Source organism: Melopsittacus undulatus, chromosome 1 (genome assembly GCF_012275295.1).
Source record: "Melopsittacus undulatus isolate bMelUnd1 chromosome 1, bMelUnd1.mat.Z, whole genome shotgun sequence".
NCBI lineage: Eukaryota > Metazoa > Chordata > Aves > Psittaciformes > Psittaculidae > Melopsittacus > Melopsittacus undulatus.
The window spans coordinates 114,364,603-114,380,355 of NC_047527.1; the positions used below are offsets into that span (position 1 = coordinate 114,364,603).

Sequence of the window (15,753 nt, forward strand, 5' to 3'; positions counted from 1 at the left end):
GATTAAATACCAGTGAAGTAGAATCTGTTGAAGTGACAATGTGCTATAGGTACCCCTAGCACCTGAGGCCTAGTTATGGTGTACAAGAAAATGATTATCAAACTGCTGTTGGTTTGTATTACAACTTTAAGAGTGAGATCACTTCTTTATAACATGGATAGCAGGCTCTTCTGTACAGCCAAAGCATCTGCTGTTCAGCATGCACTGAACATTAAGGAAGTTCCAGATAAAATACAAAATGTTGAGTGATTTATTGAGCTGATAACTAACAAGGATGGCACACACCTACATCTTAAGGGGAAGTTAACAGTTCAGTACCTTTGAGATCCTCTGTACCATCTCTAAAAGCTGGATATCTACATGTAACCTTGTGAATGAGGTGCATCAGGAGTGTTTTCTTAAAGTGACCTTCAACCTAGAGCACCCTTCCTGTGTAATCATGTCTGTCTGTCAGTTGATGATAAGAAATCACTCACTCTCAGAACTTTATGCTACAGACGCAATGGCTTCAGGTCCCAGCAGAACTTCCCTCCCAGCACAAGCTTTGCTCAAACCTGAGTTTTTGGTACAGTTCATGCCACAGCCCATGCCCGGCCCACAGAACTATTGGATTGGTATACAGCAGCCTTCAGAGAGGTTCTGACCATTTTATTCTTTAATTTAGTTTTACAGTAAGAAAATCAGACAAGGGAAAAAGTAACTAAAAAAGAAAACTGCACTTAACTAAGAACAAGATTAAAATTGTTCTGGTAAAACAAACAGTAAATTCTATGATTACATTTTTATACAGCATAGTTTGTATGAAAAATGTTTTCCAAACTAGAAAAGGTTTTCAGGAAGGACAAAAAATAATTTTCCTCAAAAATTATTTGTAATATCTAGTCCAGGTGGAGAATTAAAGCATATCTGTAATATGGAGACATTTCTTAAGACTCAGATCTTAAACATAGCTTATGTTATGATGTAATTCTTCACAGCAAATCAACATCTTTGTTTTCTATCAAATTGAATTTTAGTGCATTTCCCTTTTCCAGAGATTTAGACAACTTGCTTATATATTGATTTATTTTAAAACTAAGTGTAAAGCATGCTTTGATCAAGTAAACTTCACAAGGTTGTAACTCGGTATATTGGGTAATAAATACTCCATGGAAAAAAAAATCAGCACCAAAATGAGCTGAAAAGTTTTGTTTTGAAAGAAAGTAGGATAAAAGTGAGGGAAATACCAGAACTGATATTTTTCATAACGTGGCTTGGGGAAAGTCCACAATAGATTTGGGCAATTAATTAATAGATTCAGTAATCTATTAAATCTTACTTTAGTTTGACATGAACCGACAACAGAAAACTTAGAGTGCACTGAGCTTTTTAAAACCTTAGAGCTATACTTACAGCATTAGCTTTCATCTCATTTTAAAGCACCTTGTGCCTAAACTATATTTCAGTTAAAACAAGCTGTCATCAACAAGAACACAATTCTCAAAGTTACAAACGTAAGGCGCAGCCCCTTTACATGGGTCCCTTTGCATGTGGTACCACACTTGGTTTCCAAACTTGTATTTGGCTGTCCCTCTCTATTAATGGCTCTAATTTGTGAGACATGTACCAATTCCCAAATCTCCTTTGCAATTTTTAAGGAGAAACAAAGGATCCAGCTTCAGTTCTGACCACTTTGCATGGAAATTTGCCCCACGCTGATTTAGCAGCAAAAATAACCAGTTGAATTCCTCAGAGCTATGTTGCATTTCCCCAACAGCTTACAATGTATTGAATTCATACTTCGTTAGTGCTTTCATCTGGTAAAAGGTAACCCGGTGAAAAAACAGGCAGGGATGTTGTTGTAGTAAAATTATTTCTATATTAAAGTGACAGTGTACATGTTTTTCACTTGCTCTTTTACAAAGATTATATTCTCTTCATCATCTGACATCCGCAAGACCAGTAGTTTCTGAAGGCCCATCCACAAGCATATTCCAAAATAATTACTGTTCATATGGTTTTGAAGATGAAATGATTATTAGATTTATTTGTAACCTAGGAGCTGTGAATCATTCAAGTTTGCATAACGTTAGTCCTTAAATGTTTAGCTCAAAGGCAGTACAAAATATTATTGTAACAGAAGGAACTTCATCCCAGATTCCGAGATTCTATGAGAATTCAGAATTCCTGCACTTCCCAGGGCCATCTTCTAAAAGTCTTTAAGCAAAGTCGAGTTCTCAGTTCAGTTTTCTAGAAAAGGAATCAAATACACTAGTTTAATGTACCTTCACAAAGAAGATGATTTTTCATTCATCTAAAAAACCTGAACTTACTATGGCCACATGTGAATGACTTCCCATCTATTAAAACACAACTTAAAAACACTGCTTAAAGGTACCTGAAAATCTGCCCTCTCAGGTTACAAAACTATCTGCAAGGTTACTGAGCTTACACTGAGGAGCACAAAGTATCACTAGGAATCCTGAACTGCAGACAAAATTCCTCAGGTCAGTCCCTGACCACACCAGTCAGTGGTTTGCTAGCTCACAGCAGAGCAATGCTTATGAGCTTCCAGTGACTCCAGGCAACGTGCAATCAGAATGTTCTAAAATTGTGAGCCAAATCTAAACAACTCTATTATTATTATTAAGAATACATTTCTATCTGTGGTCAGGTTTAAAGCCCTTAGGTTTTCAAGCTTTTCTCAGTGAAGGCTCCAATACAAGTACCCAGATTTTCAGCATTAAGTTTCCTGTACAGGAATGAGACAGGTTAAGAGGCTCAGAAGACCTAAACTGTGCAGAAGGGTGCTGAGAGTGAGCTGAGCTGCCAATTCCCAAGGACACAAGCTAAATACAAAGCTGCTGGCTACAGAACACTTCCCTCCACCAGTTCCATGGAATTTGCTCCATTTATGTAGGAGTCATTGCTCCACAGCTTCATGATGAGAAAACCTCATCTGGTAGTAGAGACTAGCTAAGGACAGTTCACATATTTTAAACCAAAAGTACATGGATGTGCTGAACATATGCACTGTGTACATGGGTTGCCTAAAAGCTGACACACCTCAACAGAGCATAAGGTGAAACTGGCACTGGGCAACACAGAAAGGCTCTTGTTTTGCAATACTATTTTCTCTGTAAGTGTACTTGAGCAACTTCCTACCCGCTGCTAAGAGATGAGAAGGTGGTGCAGAAGCAGATGACAGTCCCTAAATTCTGGCTAGGGGTAGATTTATTCAGAAAACAAGAGGAAAGCTGAAGAACACAGAAACTTCCTTAGTTGTTTCTATTCCTGAAGCCCATCTCATGTTAATACAATCCATGAATGAGTAAACAAAACAAGGACTGGAGCTACACCAGCTCTGTGTCTCATGGAGATACTGGTATTACTGTTAGTGGACTGTGGTACAAATCCTGTTGTCCAGAACTCACAAAGAATGCCGATAAACTGTGGAGCATTCAGGAGAGAGCCACCAGAATCATCCCAAGACTGGAACATGGCTTTAAACTGAGATGCCAGTTGTTCCAACTGTTTTGTTTGAGCAAGAGCCTGAGAGATGACCTGGTGATAGCAATAAAGTACCCACAGAAAATACATCATGGGCTCTTTGGAAAGTAGATACAGTTCTAGGAAAACCCAATGGATGAGAGGTGAAGACAGAGAAAGCCAAATAAAAAGAATGAACCATTTGTTTAGTCATTTAAGCTCTGAACCATTAGAACAATATATTAGAAAAATTGCTGGAAAATGTGTTTTTCCAAAAACTTTTTTCTGACTGAATCTGTGAAATGATTGCGAGAGCTACAGAGGTCAGAACGGATGATCAAAAAAGTTGCACAAGAACAGCATACTATTGAGAGAGATTGAACATGGCCATTTGAAAGCTATTAACTAAACAATACGAAAGTTTATAGGAGCTTCATGTAAGATACTAAAACCAAAACTGTATTGATTTTAAAAACCTTTGTCCTTGCTGATGAAATTGAAATCTTCACTTACTGGTGCAGAAAATAAGGAAGATGTGTAAGTGCCTGAAAGCCCAAGTGAAATCTCTGGTTTCATCAGACAGTACAAGTTACACCAATGCTGCTGATGACAGCTCTGAGACAGGGTAACTCCCAGCAGCCCTTGTGGACATTGTTCACAGCACCATGGGCTGGGCCCAGAGGGTGGTGACTGGTGAGTGACAAAAGTCTAGTTGGAGGTCAGTAATTAGTGGTGTGTGCCAGGGGCTGGTACTGGGTCCAGTCCTGTTTAACATCTTTGTTTATAGTCTGGATGGTGGAGCAGAGTGCACCCTCAGCAAGTTTGCTGATGACACAAAACTGGGAGGAGTGGCTGATATGCCAGGGGGCTGTGCTGCCATACAGAGGGACTGCAATAGGACGGAGAAACGTGCTGACAGGAACCTCATGAAGTGCAAGGGGAAGTGCCAAGCCCAGCACCTGGGAAGAGCTTGGCAGAAAAGGACCTGGTGGTCCTGATGAACACAAAACTGAACATGAGCCAGCAACATGCCCTTGGGGCAAAGCAGGTCAATGGTGCTGGTAAATGTTAAATAAGAAAAAGTTGACAGATGTGACTCTGCAAAGGATTTGATAGGAACAAATTTTCTAATGGCATAAGGGGACTGAGGAGTCTAGGAACAGTGAAAATGGCTCAAGAGGATATTGGGAGTGACAGGGCCAAAGAATGTAATGGAGACACTTGAAGCTATCAAGCCTCACCCACCTGTGCATGCTCCTGCATCATGTTTCATGGATTTAACCTAAATTGCCACATAAACAGTATACCACATATAAAAAGACCAATTAACCAGTACCTTCTTAAGCTGAGAAAACAATAGGCAAAGAAAATGATACATGTCTCTTCCTAGAATTCCCAGCTAGTGGAAGGTACTCCTACTAGCTTCCACAATTTCTTTTTGCACATTTGGCTTGAGTTCTTGGCACTGAAACACACACCTTCCTATCATAACCATACCAAGGACTCTACAATCTGCTTCAGCCTGGTATCTTCAGAGCTATGAGTCCCCAGTACATACAATGGAACATTAGGCGAGGTGTGTCCTGAAACTCATGGAAATAGGATTTATCAAACCAGTTATTATCAAGCTCCTCATTTCAATACCGACCTGATGTTTCAGATACACTGCCAAAGCCTTATTGAAAACATTCCCTTGCATTCTTCTTCCCATTAAGGCAGTATTTTATGTGCTGTCTCAGCAACACAATATACTACATATTGGTTTCCACAGCTGAAATACAGTATCTATGCCCTACTGAATGTGCGTCTTTACCTTCGCTTTCTTTGAAGATACACGTGTACCAACCACTGGGCAATAAATGGCCATACGATAGCAAAAGCTAAAACACCAGGCGAGATTTCAAAGGGCCACCATGATGGTTTCTGAGGGAAACAGAAAAAATTACGGTCAGCAATCTGTGTGCACATACCTAATACACACGTGTACTTCTCAGTTACTGCAAATGCTGCAGGATCAAAGTAGAAAATACTAGTAAGACCAGAAAAGAAAGATTAATCTGTTAAATACCTTCTTCAGACACGCATTATTATCTCATAGTCAAAGTACAAAAAGCATGTATCAAGAGCTAGATATAAAATATTATCTTTTTCACCATTCACACTGCTTTTTACGAACAGAAAAAGCAATATTTTATTACCTTGACAGAGGAGGCGGACTCACAATTTGACTGTAGTGTTGCAGATTTTGCCTTTAAATACAAACAAAGGCTGGTAAGTATGAAAAAAGAAACTGCAACCAATTTTTTTCTGCTTCAGAAAAAAAAAGAGAATATGAAGTTTTTCATCTCATGAAGGCTTTGCAATCTGTATGTATCACAGAACCACCCCCATACAACCCCCCTTTCATCACTTAAGTTTCCATTATTCTTTCTAGCATTTTTATCACATCTCTCTGTGTTAAAAAACTGCATGTCACTCACTGGGCCTCTATACAGTTTTTCAAGGCCCCCCTGCCCAACTTGTCATTGCAACCTTCTCAACTTTTGTCCAGGCCCAGCAGCTGCAACCCAGAGTAGAAATCCCAGTAGCTTAATTTGCACAATTACATGTTTCAACACCGGTCTGTACAAAGGCAAAAGCACTGGTCTAGTCTGCCCTGAGCTATAGCTACAGGCATGTCTAACAGGATAAAGGAAAGAGAATCTTCCAGGCAATCAAGAAAGTGAGAAGTACCAGAAACTTTTCAAGACTATTCCCATACACTCTTGTGGTGTTTCCACAAAAACAAAGCCATCAGTTTTCTAGGTCTTTCTTAATTTATGTAAGTGAAGCAGAAGCTTCTGTTTCTCTTTAGGTAAGAATAGCAAGCAGAGCATGAACTGCTGATGAAGGGTCTTTTACTATTTCATCATATATTGCTTAGGCAGAAAAATAAAACCAGTCTATTCTTCCCCAAAAGGGTAGTCAGGCATTGCAACAGGCTGCCCTAACCCAAGTAGACGAGGCCCTTAGTGCCATGGTTTAGTGTTGGACTTGGCAGTCCTGAGAAAATGATCAAACTTGATGATCTTAAAGGTCTTTTCTAATCTAGCTGATTGTATGATTCTAGATCCAAACATCAGTTGCTTGAATAGTAGTGACAGAACAAAAACATGGTTTTACTAAATCCTTTTCCCTAGTGGCGTAAGATTTGGAGTATATATATCCCATAGGATACTTTATTCTCAAGCAGATCAAAATATTAGGAAGTCAAACAAAACTAAACATTTTTATGTTCCTGGTTCAACCATATTCTTCTGAATATACAGTGCTTCTATTGAAGCAGAAGGAAAAAGAAACACTACATCACTAAATATCTACACTTGCTTAAGACTTCTTTTTCCTATTTTGTATACTTGATGTGAAATTCCAAGAAAGCTGCATTACTTCACACAGAAAGAATGCTATGACGAATCAGTCTTTTGCTAACTGAAAATGGAATCAGAAGTTCTACCTGAAAACACTTATCAGTCTGGAAAATTAATGTAATTTCTTGCCTCCTTTGAAAATGCTTTGAGATTACTGATGAAGAAATTACCATGTATTACATTAACTATGAATCTCTATATAGCGACTGTGTAATGTGTATAAATAACTATGGCTAAGATTACTCTGATCAGAAATCAGTAAAATAAGGTGTGGTTAATCTCTAGGCCAAAATACATGGGTTTGCACACATGTATGAGCGTCCTGAATTGTGTTCCTGAGAATAGATACCCATAAGGAATTTTAAGTTGTAATCAACTACAAAATACAACTGAAATGTCTTCACAGTTTGTGAAAATATTGTTTGAAAATTTAATCTGAAAAAGCATAAAAATATCAAAGGAAATTTAATAGAAAGTAATTGAGTAACGTCAATGAATAATACCTGTGATGCTGTAACCGCCTCCAACATATGCAACCTCTGGAGGACATTTTGCATGTCTTCTTGCAACCGCATCAGCACTACTGCAATCTGTTCATTGAGGCCTCCTCTGGGTCCCCTCTCTGATCCCCAGCGCTCTCCGTCCCCTCCGCTACCCATCTGTCCACCTTGCAAACCATCTCCTAAAGGCTGAAGTCTATGTGCTGTTTTGAGGGATAAAAAAAAACAGATACATAAACTACAGAATGGGCTACCAATTCCACTGAAAATGTTTGATGTTAACAGTTCAGTTTTCTCCCTCCTGAGCTGAGTGTAGTGCTCTTAATTATAGGCAGTGTTCAGACAGTTCAAAAGCACTGGGAGGTCACTGCACCATCATCTGAGATGCTTCCCTACAGCCTCAGTGTGACAGTATCATTCTGGTCCTGGAACTGCATAAACGTTTAGCAAAAAATTACTAAGTCACATCCAGTCAAGTTCAGCAATAAATTCTGCCCTAGCGAAAAGGAAGTAAGATCTGTCTCATTATCAAGGAGAGGTGTGTTTTAAGCTTTGTACAGTCTTCAGCTGGAAAACAAAGAACACCAGAATTAGAGTGATGAGAAAATATGATTGTTTAAATCCTACAATACTCCTTTAAACTACATAGGTCTAGTATGCACACATCAAACGTAAGCAAAACAACAAAAAAAGAGAAAGAGAGATGGCTAAACTATAATATGTTCTTCATAGTTTTCAACATAAATGTTATATTTGGTTTTTCATTTTCATCTTTTGCATCTGATTACACATAGATGCCATACAAAAAGGCATGCTAAATATAATAAAATGCTTTCTGGCCCTTTTTTTTTGGTATGACTTTATTTTTGGCTTTACAGATCATACCACTGGAATATGGTGCTGCTCCTAAGTAACAATATTAGAAGTATTATGGCATTAAAAAGAGCAAAAGTCCAACGTAAATTGAACATCTGGACTATTATGTCACTAAGAATGATTAAGTTTTAAGTACCATAATAGATGGTATCAGAATCACTCAAAGGTGTGGCTAACACCCCAATCATATGGAAAACAATGTGTCACTGATACCTATCCAAGATGTTCCATGGTTTCAAGTAAGAAACAAATACCTGTCTACATTTTCAAATCGAGAGGTATAAATGCACATGCATTTAAAAACAAACATGCAACTTGTAAAGAAACTCTTCTCATGCACAGACAGGTTTTGAAGATTATGTTTCTACAAAGACAGGTGCCATAAACAGCAGCTGGAATTTAAGGGAAGGCAAAACAGAAGAGCTCAATATGCTTAGACACAAGATCTCCATAGCAGAAGAAAATCCTTTTGTAATACTTACTATGAATGAAATAAATACTCTGAAGATAAAACTGATTGCTACCCATTGTAATTAGGATTTTGTTATCTATTTTTACTGTGAAGGACAGAAGCACTACATAGGAATGGACAATGTTGACAAGTACTTCTCAGACACCAGTAACTTATGGCAGTCAGGAGATTGGGGTACACAAAAGCAGCGTGCACAGTACCTCTCCCTCTTCTGACACTGTAGAAATCTGCTTTATCTCCACCCTTCTTCTCCTTGTGAGGGCCCCCATTACTGGCTTTGCCATCTTCTCCTCCACACTTGACTTCACCTTGCTCTTGAGCTGCTCCCTCTACAGTATTTCCAGGCTGATGATTCTCATAAGTCATGCAAGTGTGCTTTGTAAAATCCGTATTTTCTAACAGAAGACTGTGATCTACATCCAAGAAATGGGATGAATGCTTTAAAGATTCTTTAGCTGATGTGATGATCTCCAAGGGCTACAAATTAACATTAGCAAGTCATTAAATTCTGTAAAATGTGACAGGTAAACAATAAAAAGGAAGAAGCATCATCTCTACTTTAAGAAAATAGTCCGCCCAAAATTCATATTATTTTTTTTTAACAGAGGCAGTAGAATGTGCTTACTATTGTCTAAATGTCCTCTTCAGACTGAAAAGGTATTTGAGGCAAGTATGCTCAAAACAGTGACACCACCTGGAATTAGCTTAGACCTTTCCAACATACAGTAATACTCATTAATCAGTGAAATTGAACATTAAGATCTAAGAACATTCAATTTCCCCTTTTAAAATTGGTTTTGCTTCTTAGACAGGGAAGTGATATCCCAGCTTGGATTCCTGAGCCACATGGTCAAATGTCACGTGCTATTAAGAACCCTGAGTACCCAGACAGATCACATTGCTTATGATCAACATGTTCAAAACAGCTTGGCTGCACCCTGTGCCTCTCACCAAACAAAAGGAAGGCACAGAATTCATCAATGTCTCACTTGAAATCAGTGCTACTGTAGGAAGATATTAAAAATGGATGAAATATGCACTGACCAAGTCATGATTACATTCTGCAACAGGACTGCCTTAAGGTGGCTCAAGCAACCCTTTGCTGAGCACAAGCACAAGCACTTGCACAAGTATATGCTTAAGCAGAATGGGAACCTCAGATAACTGAAGAATAACACCATGAAAAAAGCCAGAATAACCAAAAGAAGGGGCAAATACATGGAAACTACTGCCAAAGTCCTTTTTGTCAGACAGCAGTTCATAAAAACTGGATCATCAGAACTGAAGGTCAGAGTGCTTACTACAGCTTTTCCAGAAAAAAAGCTCTAGTTAATTCTTTAAATGAACCTCTTGTAGTTTGAATTAATCCATCTATATTCTACTTGTATATTTATTTACATATACCTGATCATTTGTAATTTTGTTCAAAACCAGACATTTTCTCATGCAGGTTGGGAAATTCTGACAGATTATCCACCCACTTCAATTAAAGAATCTCAAACAAGCTTGAACGATACACATGGTGATTGGGAAATGACCCAGATAAGAGAGCTTGCACCACTTCTACCAAATCAGCTTTCTCAACATGATTCACTACTGGGTAAAATTTTGATTTGCTAAAAGGAATTCTCTAGATCCTCAGGGAACAGCTGGACAACAGAATGATGCAGTATCAGTGTGCTTAATGGTCTTTCCAAACCCATGCCTCACTCATATATTCATCCCCAGAATCAGGAAACTAGGGGTTTGACTACAAAGTCCACGCTTAAACTGGACCTGTGAAGAAGGTCCAGGCAAGTAAAGTCAACTAAGACTGCAGTTAATAAGATGAGCAGGAGCACAAATTTAGTCAAAAGTAAGCCAGCACAGTTGGTACCCACCTCTCATATGAAAGTTGGAGATGTACAGTATGGCTGAAGAGAGCACAAGAGAACCCAGAAATTGTCATCTCCCATTCCTCTAGACCTAGGCCACTTTCAGGCACTGGCCTACAGGCCATTTGCTGAGTCTTACTCTTTATTTATTCTTAGAAACAGATACAGGATTCATCAGGCCAGAAAAAGGGCATGTAAAAAGCTCATTGTTACAAAGACACTGCTTCTCAGAGATAGCTGGATTCTGGTCCCTGCATATATCATGAGACCCTAAATTCATTTGTGCACACAGCCTTTAGTTTCTTTGTACTGTTGGTTTGTTGTATTTTCTTCTCACATAAATTCTCTGACGGAAAAGAGCACGGCTTTTAGATCAGTAGTAACCAACTTGTAAAAGACTGATGGCAAAAAACCCAAAAATGAATAGGCCAAACAGGAGAAAGGTATATATGAGTTATCTCATTCACCTCTGCATGCTCATGTTCACCTAATAGATAGGAACCTATTTAAACATAATTACACCACTCTCAAAACTACACCTAGGAATACTAAGCCCCTACCTCTTCTAGTCCAAGTTGCTCCATAGAGTCACAATAAACTTCACTGTCTGAATCACTGGTTAAGTGCTGAGTTGATGAGATCTCTTCATTACTCTCTTCATTTGCACCTGTACAGAAAGGGCATACTAACACATGCTTTGTAAACGTGAGTCGAGCCTGGCAAAGAGGAAAGCAGTAAGTTAAAATGTCTAGGTGAGCTTCAACTCATGCCCCGTTTATCTACAACTGTCATGTTAAAGTTAGATTCTGAATAAAGTGGTTATATTGACATAGGAATTATGTAAAAGTTTTAGTAATTGGAAAACTACACCTCACATTGGCACTTGTGCCTTATAGGCTGGTAATTTTAATTTTACCTTGCTGATTTACTCTCCTTCCTAAGGTCAGTATAAAGCAGTTTTGTCTGAAATTATCAGTTAGTTTTAAAATGTTATATTTAAGACATCAGTTTCAACAAACTGACATGTATAATATGTTCAACCTTTGGGAATGACAAGTAAGACATTAGTGCTTCTCATTTTACTACATACTAGCTTTCAAAGGCAGGGACTTACATTGATAATATAATGATTTCAAAAGAAAGCAACTGTATTTCTGTGGGTTTGAGCCCCTGTCTCCGAATTCATCTCTCTTTCTGCAGGAGATCCTAAAAGAAAGCCTCATGGTCTTGTTTTTTTTTTCTCTCAAGTATTCTTTCTTCATGTTTCTACAACTGAAAGGCACCATTGCTGGTCTCTGAATCCCAGGATTAAGTTTTCAAGAAAAGAATTATTTCCATGAAAAAAAAATGTGCAAATGAAAACATGGTCTTCCAGGGACAATACCTTGGTGGCTGCTGTTTACTGTTTCTGGGATTGGTTCAGTTTTCTTTATTTCTTCTTCTGGGTTCAAGCCATTCAGGGCAGATTTGGTCTGGATGCCATTCTGCATATCTGCGATAAGGCTGTCCTTGTAACTGCCATTAGTAACAACACCTTCGAAATCCTTAGCATCTGCTGATTCTGGTTTCACACTCTTATAGTCTGTAAAAGAACAAGAAAACCTTGCAAATAGAACGCTATGCCCGCAATACTCAAAATATTTCTTCAAGTAGCTAACTCGGATGGACTAAGTACAACATATCTGCAGAACAAAACAGATTTGCATTTGCAGGGATTGTTCTGTTCTTGTAAAAAGTGTAAATATCAAGTTTAACTTGCACAAAGAGCAGATGATATTTAAAACAAATGAAAGCAAATCCCAAGTAGGTCTCTCTGATAAATTAAATAATAATCCTCATGTCCTTGGAGGTAAAAACCTGTATAGAATTCTAAACATGTAATTTCATTTGGTTTTCACTTGATGTTGGTTTTCCTCAAAACTCTTTATGGGCCCCCTAAATGAATCTCTGAAAGTTCTGGTTTATTTCTTCTGAAGAAAAAAAGTGATTTTCAATTCTACTGTTCCAGTCCATGTATCGATTCACAGCTCTCACAAACAGCACTGGCATCAAAAAGTACAGAGTATAGACTTTTAGCTAACCTATTGACAAGACTTTTTAGCTGAGTCAAAAATTGCTCATAGATCTGTACTAGTTCTGAATCTTATAATCCAGGCTGAGACACTGCCATTTTTTCACACATGCATCTGCATGCATTTGCATCTAATTCTCCTGAATAAGTAAAGCATTCATGATCCTTTGGGATTTTCTGCCACTTAGGTGGCAAAGCATAACTTCAGAAGAAACAATGGTCTAACTGCAGAAAACATACCTTTTCCATTTAGCTCCATTTCCTTTTCTTCCTCTTCATGAAGCCCTTCTTCTGATTCTGCTCCACTATCACTACTTTCAGCTTTTCCATTCACAGCCTTTATATTTGGAGTGGAATTCATGACATTACTAAGGTCTAAGAAAAAAATCAAAGAGGGGAAAAAAAGATGTATTTTAAAAGAAACAAACATACAACCCTCCCTACCCTCAGACTATTAGTCAGTTCTACACAAGTATTTTCATATTAAAAGATGTACCAAATAATGCCCGCTTCATTTCTGTAAGCTCTCCCTTAACTGATTTAATGTTTTGCTTTTGTGGCCCAACACAGAGTGCCTGACCACTGGTGAACAGATTCTCAATGATACTGAGGAAGCCTGCTGGAGGGAGACAGACACTCTAACTACTGAGTCTCAGACCAAGATTATTACCCAAACTTATAGCATGGCTGCAGCAACGTTTTATCTAGGACCCATGTGGCCATGTTCTTTTAAACCCAGAAGTCAGTGGTTTTATAGAAGTTCTCTTTCGGGCTGAAATGCTTCAAAAATGCTCTCCATTCAAAGGAAAATTTTGAAACATTATATTCAATTATGTGAGCACACAGAACTCTGGAGAGGTAAATAAAATATCCCATGCATCTTCTCCTGCAGCAATACAAGCAGACACAAAAGGTGGGAGGAAGTCTCACATTTATACAGATCTTTATGTAGCAAAGGGCATATGGAAATAAATTCTCTGCTTTCAGTGAAAAAGATGATGAAATAAATACACTGAGCATTTGTTTGCATGTCAAATTACATGAAAATTTAAAACAAACCCCAAATTTTGAAACGGACAAATTGCTAAATCCTTGGTTTTCACTTCTTTGATTGCTCTGAGAATCACAAACAATTCACTCTGACTGTGCAAAGAACTGCAAGATAAGGATTCTTAAAAAACGTAACAATTTAAAGGACAATCCTACCACCTCCTGTAAAAAAGATGCTTAAGTACATCCTGATGATCATTTAGGCCTCCTAGGTTAGGACAGAGTGATTAAAGTAACAAAGAGGGGACAGTTTCTGCAAGACACACAGTTTACATGTTGACTCCAAGGCTGAATTCTGACTGTTTTAACTGTCACCACAGCATTCTAGTTGCATAATTTCTATGTTCCTTGTCAGAAACTTGAAAGATTCTTATATTTAGGCTTAACATTAAACAGCAAAATAATAATTATACTGCAGTTGCCAAACCAGCTCTGCCACTTTCTTTGCTGCATGATAATTTAGAGCTAAGGGGTTTCTGCCTTAATCTTCCAAGGAAGATTCCGACATTCCCCTAGTTTCAAATCTTGTCCGTAGTGTTTTTTAAAGAAAAACCCACAAGCAAAAAAAAAACCCTTAGTTTCTTGTACAGGAATAATATGTTGAATATCCTGTTCACCTTAGTTTTACTGCAAGGTAAGGGTTCTGTGGGCACCCTGCATCACTGTTTTATACTGATTTAATCCACCTTTTATCTGAAGATTTAAAATATGATTCTTCAGTGTAAAAAGAGAACTGCAAAACCGATGGTCTGTCTCACAGGCAGGAATATAAGCAACCACGCATTTTTTCCTCTGAAGAACACTTCTATTTTGCAAGGAAATTGTTTCACAAAAGAAAAATACCAACAGATTCCCAGTTTATTTCTTATGAGAATGTCTCATTTATTGTGAAACCCAGTTCTCAAGATGTTTTTCTGAGAAGCAGCAATGTAAGGAGGATAAGGTAGCAGTTAAGTCCTCACAGGGAGAGCTTCTCAGTGCAGACATAGCTCCCTTGGCACATTAAGGCAGCCATCACCCTTTGTGTCCTACCCAGTCGTGGGAGTAAACAGGAAAGACCAGACTAGGAGGAACACTTAGCTGTGACAGAAGGTGAATTTAAACTGTAAACCTCCTCACCTTACCAACTATACGGTAAAAAGTCCCAACTATAACATAAGCTTTTTTCTTAAGATTCACACTTTTTCTTTCTGTAGGAAAGGTCTTTGAATATCTTAGCATGTTCTCTCCCCACTTAATTTCAGTAAGGAGGTTTATTCATTTGGGGAAACTTCCAAGTGATACATCACATATATTTAAACAAAGAGGGAGAAATGAAAGAAAGTATCAAGAGTGACAGATATACACTATCATGCCATGGGACACCCAAAGAACTGAAATCCATCAGGACCGTATTTCTTCCACAAAGTTATTCTCAGCAACAGTGCTCCTAATGACCGTAAAGAGGCCTCTCTTTGATGCAGAGACTGAAGCACACAGCATCGTAGACTCTTGGCCGCTTGAAATACCACACTTAATTGCATACTTTTCCTCAGAACTTGTACACTGCTGTCCTCATCAGGGCTTTTACTACATGGTAAACACACAGCTTGCTTCCATCCTCGAACAGACAGCAGCATCTGCTAACAAACCAGCAGTGATGGCCAATACTGGGTGTGTGACAGGGTTAAAGACTAAACAAAGACAACTAGTAGTGGTCTACAGTCCCTGTTGTAGGTTAATGCTACTCCCTGTGGAATGTCTCTTGTAACATACATGATGTAAGTCAACCAAGCTTTTAAAACTTACTTTGTGCTAATCCTCCCCCCCCCCCCCTTTATTCTTTTTGTTTTCCCACATCCAATGCAGGCAAAATGTTAGCTTTTTCTGTTGCCCTGTCTTAGATACTACAGAATTCATCTTAGTTTATTTTCATCTCACTGCCTACAACACTCAACTGGGAGATCTGTGACATGTTTCTACATCAAAGCTGTACTGCACTATAGTCATCCCAGGAGTTAAATTCCATAAAAGCCCAAATTGCTGGGGGGCTTTT

The 15,753-nt window shown here is 38.4% G+C and overlaps 1 protein-coding gene across 2 annotated transcripts in view; it reads right to left on the reverse strand.

Annotated features, from left to right (window-relative positions):
• Positions 1-630: 630 nt before the first annotated feature.
• Positions 631-15,753, reverse strand: part of ACBD5 (acyl-CoA binding domain containing 5) — a 29,997-nt gene continuing 14,874 nt past the window's right edge. For both annotated transcript variants that reach the window (XM_031052535.2, XM_031052533.2), the window contains 8 exons: positions 12,909-13,043; positions 11,982-12,179; positions 11,158-11,264; positions 8,924-9,200; positions 7,379-7,578; positions 5,667-5,717; positions 5,282-5,391; positions 631-2,229 (listed from right to left, as the gene is read on the reverse strand). In XM_031052535.2, the coding sequence (XP_030908395.2) occupies positions 2,217-2,229; positions 5,282-5,391; positions 5,667-5,717; positions 7,379-7,578; positions 8,924-9,200; positions 11,158-11,264; positions 11,982-12,179; positions 12,909-13,043 (1,091 nt within the window). In that variant the 3' untranslated portion in view covers positions 631-2,216. The remainder of the gene's footprint in view (positions 2,230-5,281; positions 5,392-5,666; positions 5,718-7,378; positions 7,579-8,923; positions 9,201-11,157; positions 11,265-11,981; positions 12,180-12,908; positions 13,044-15,753) is intronic.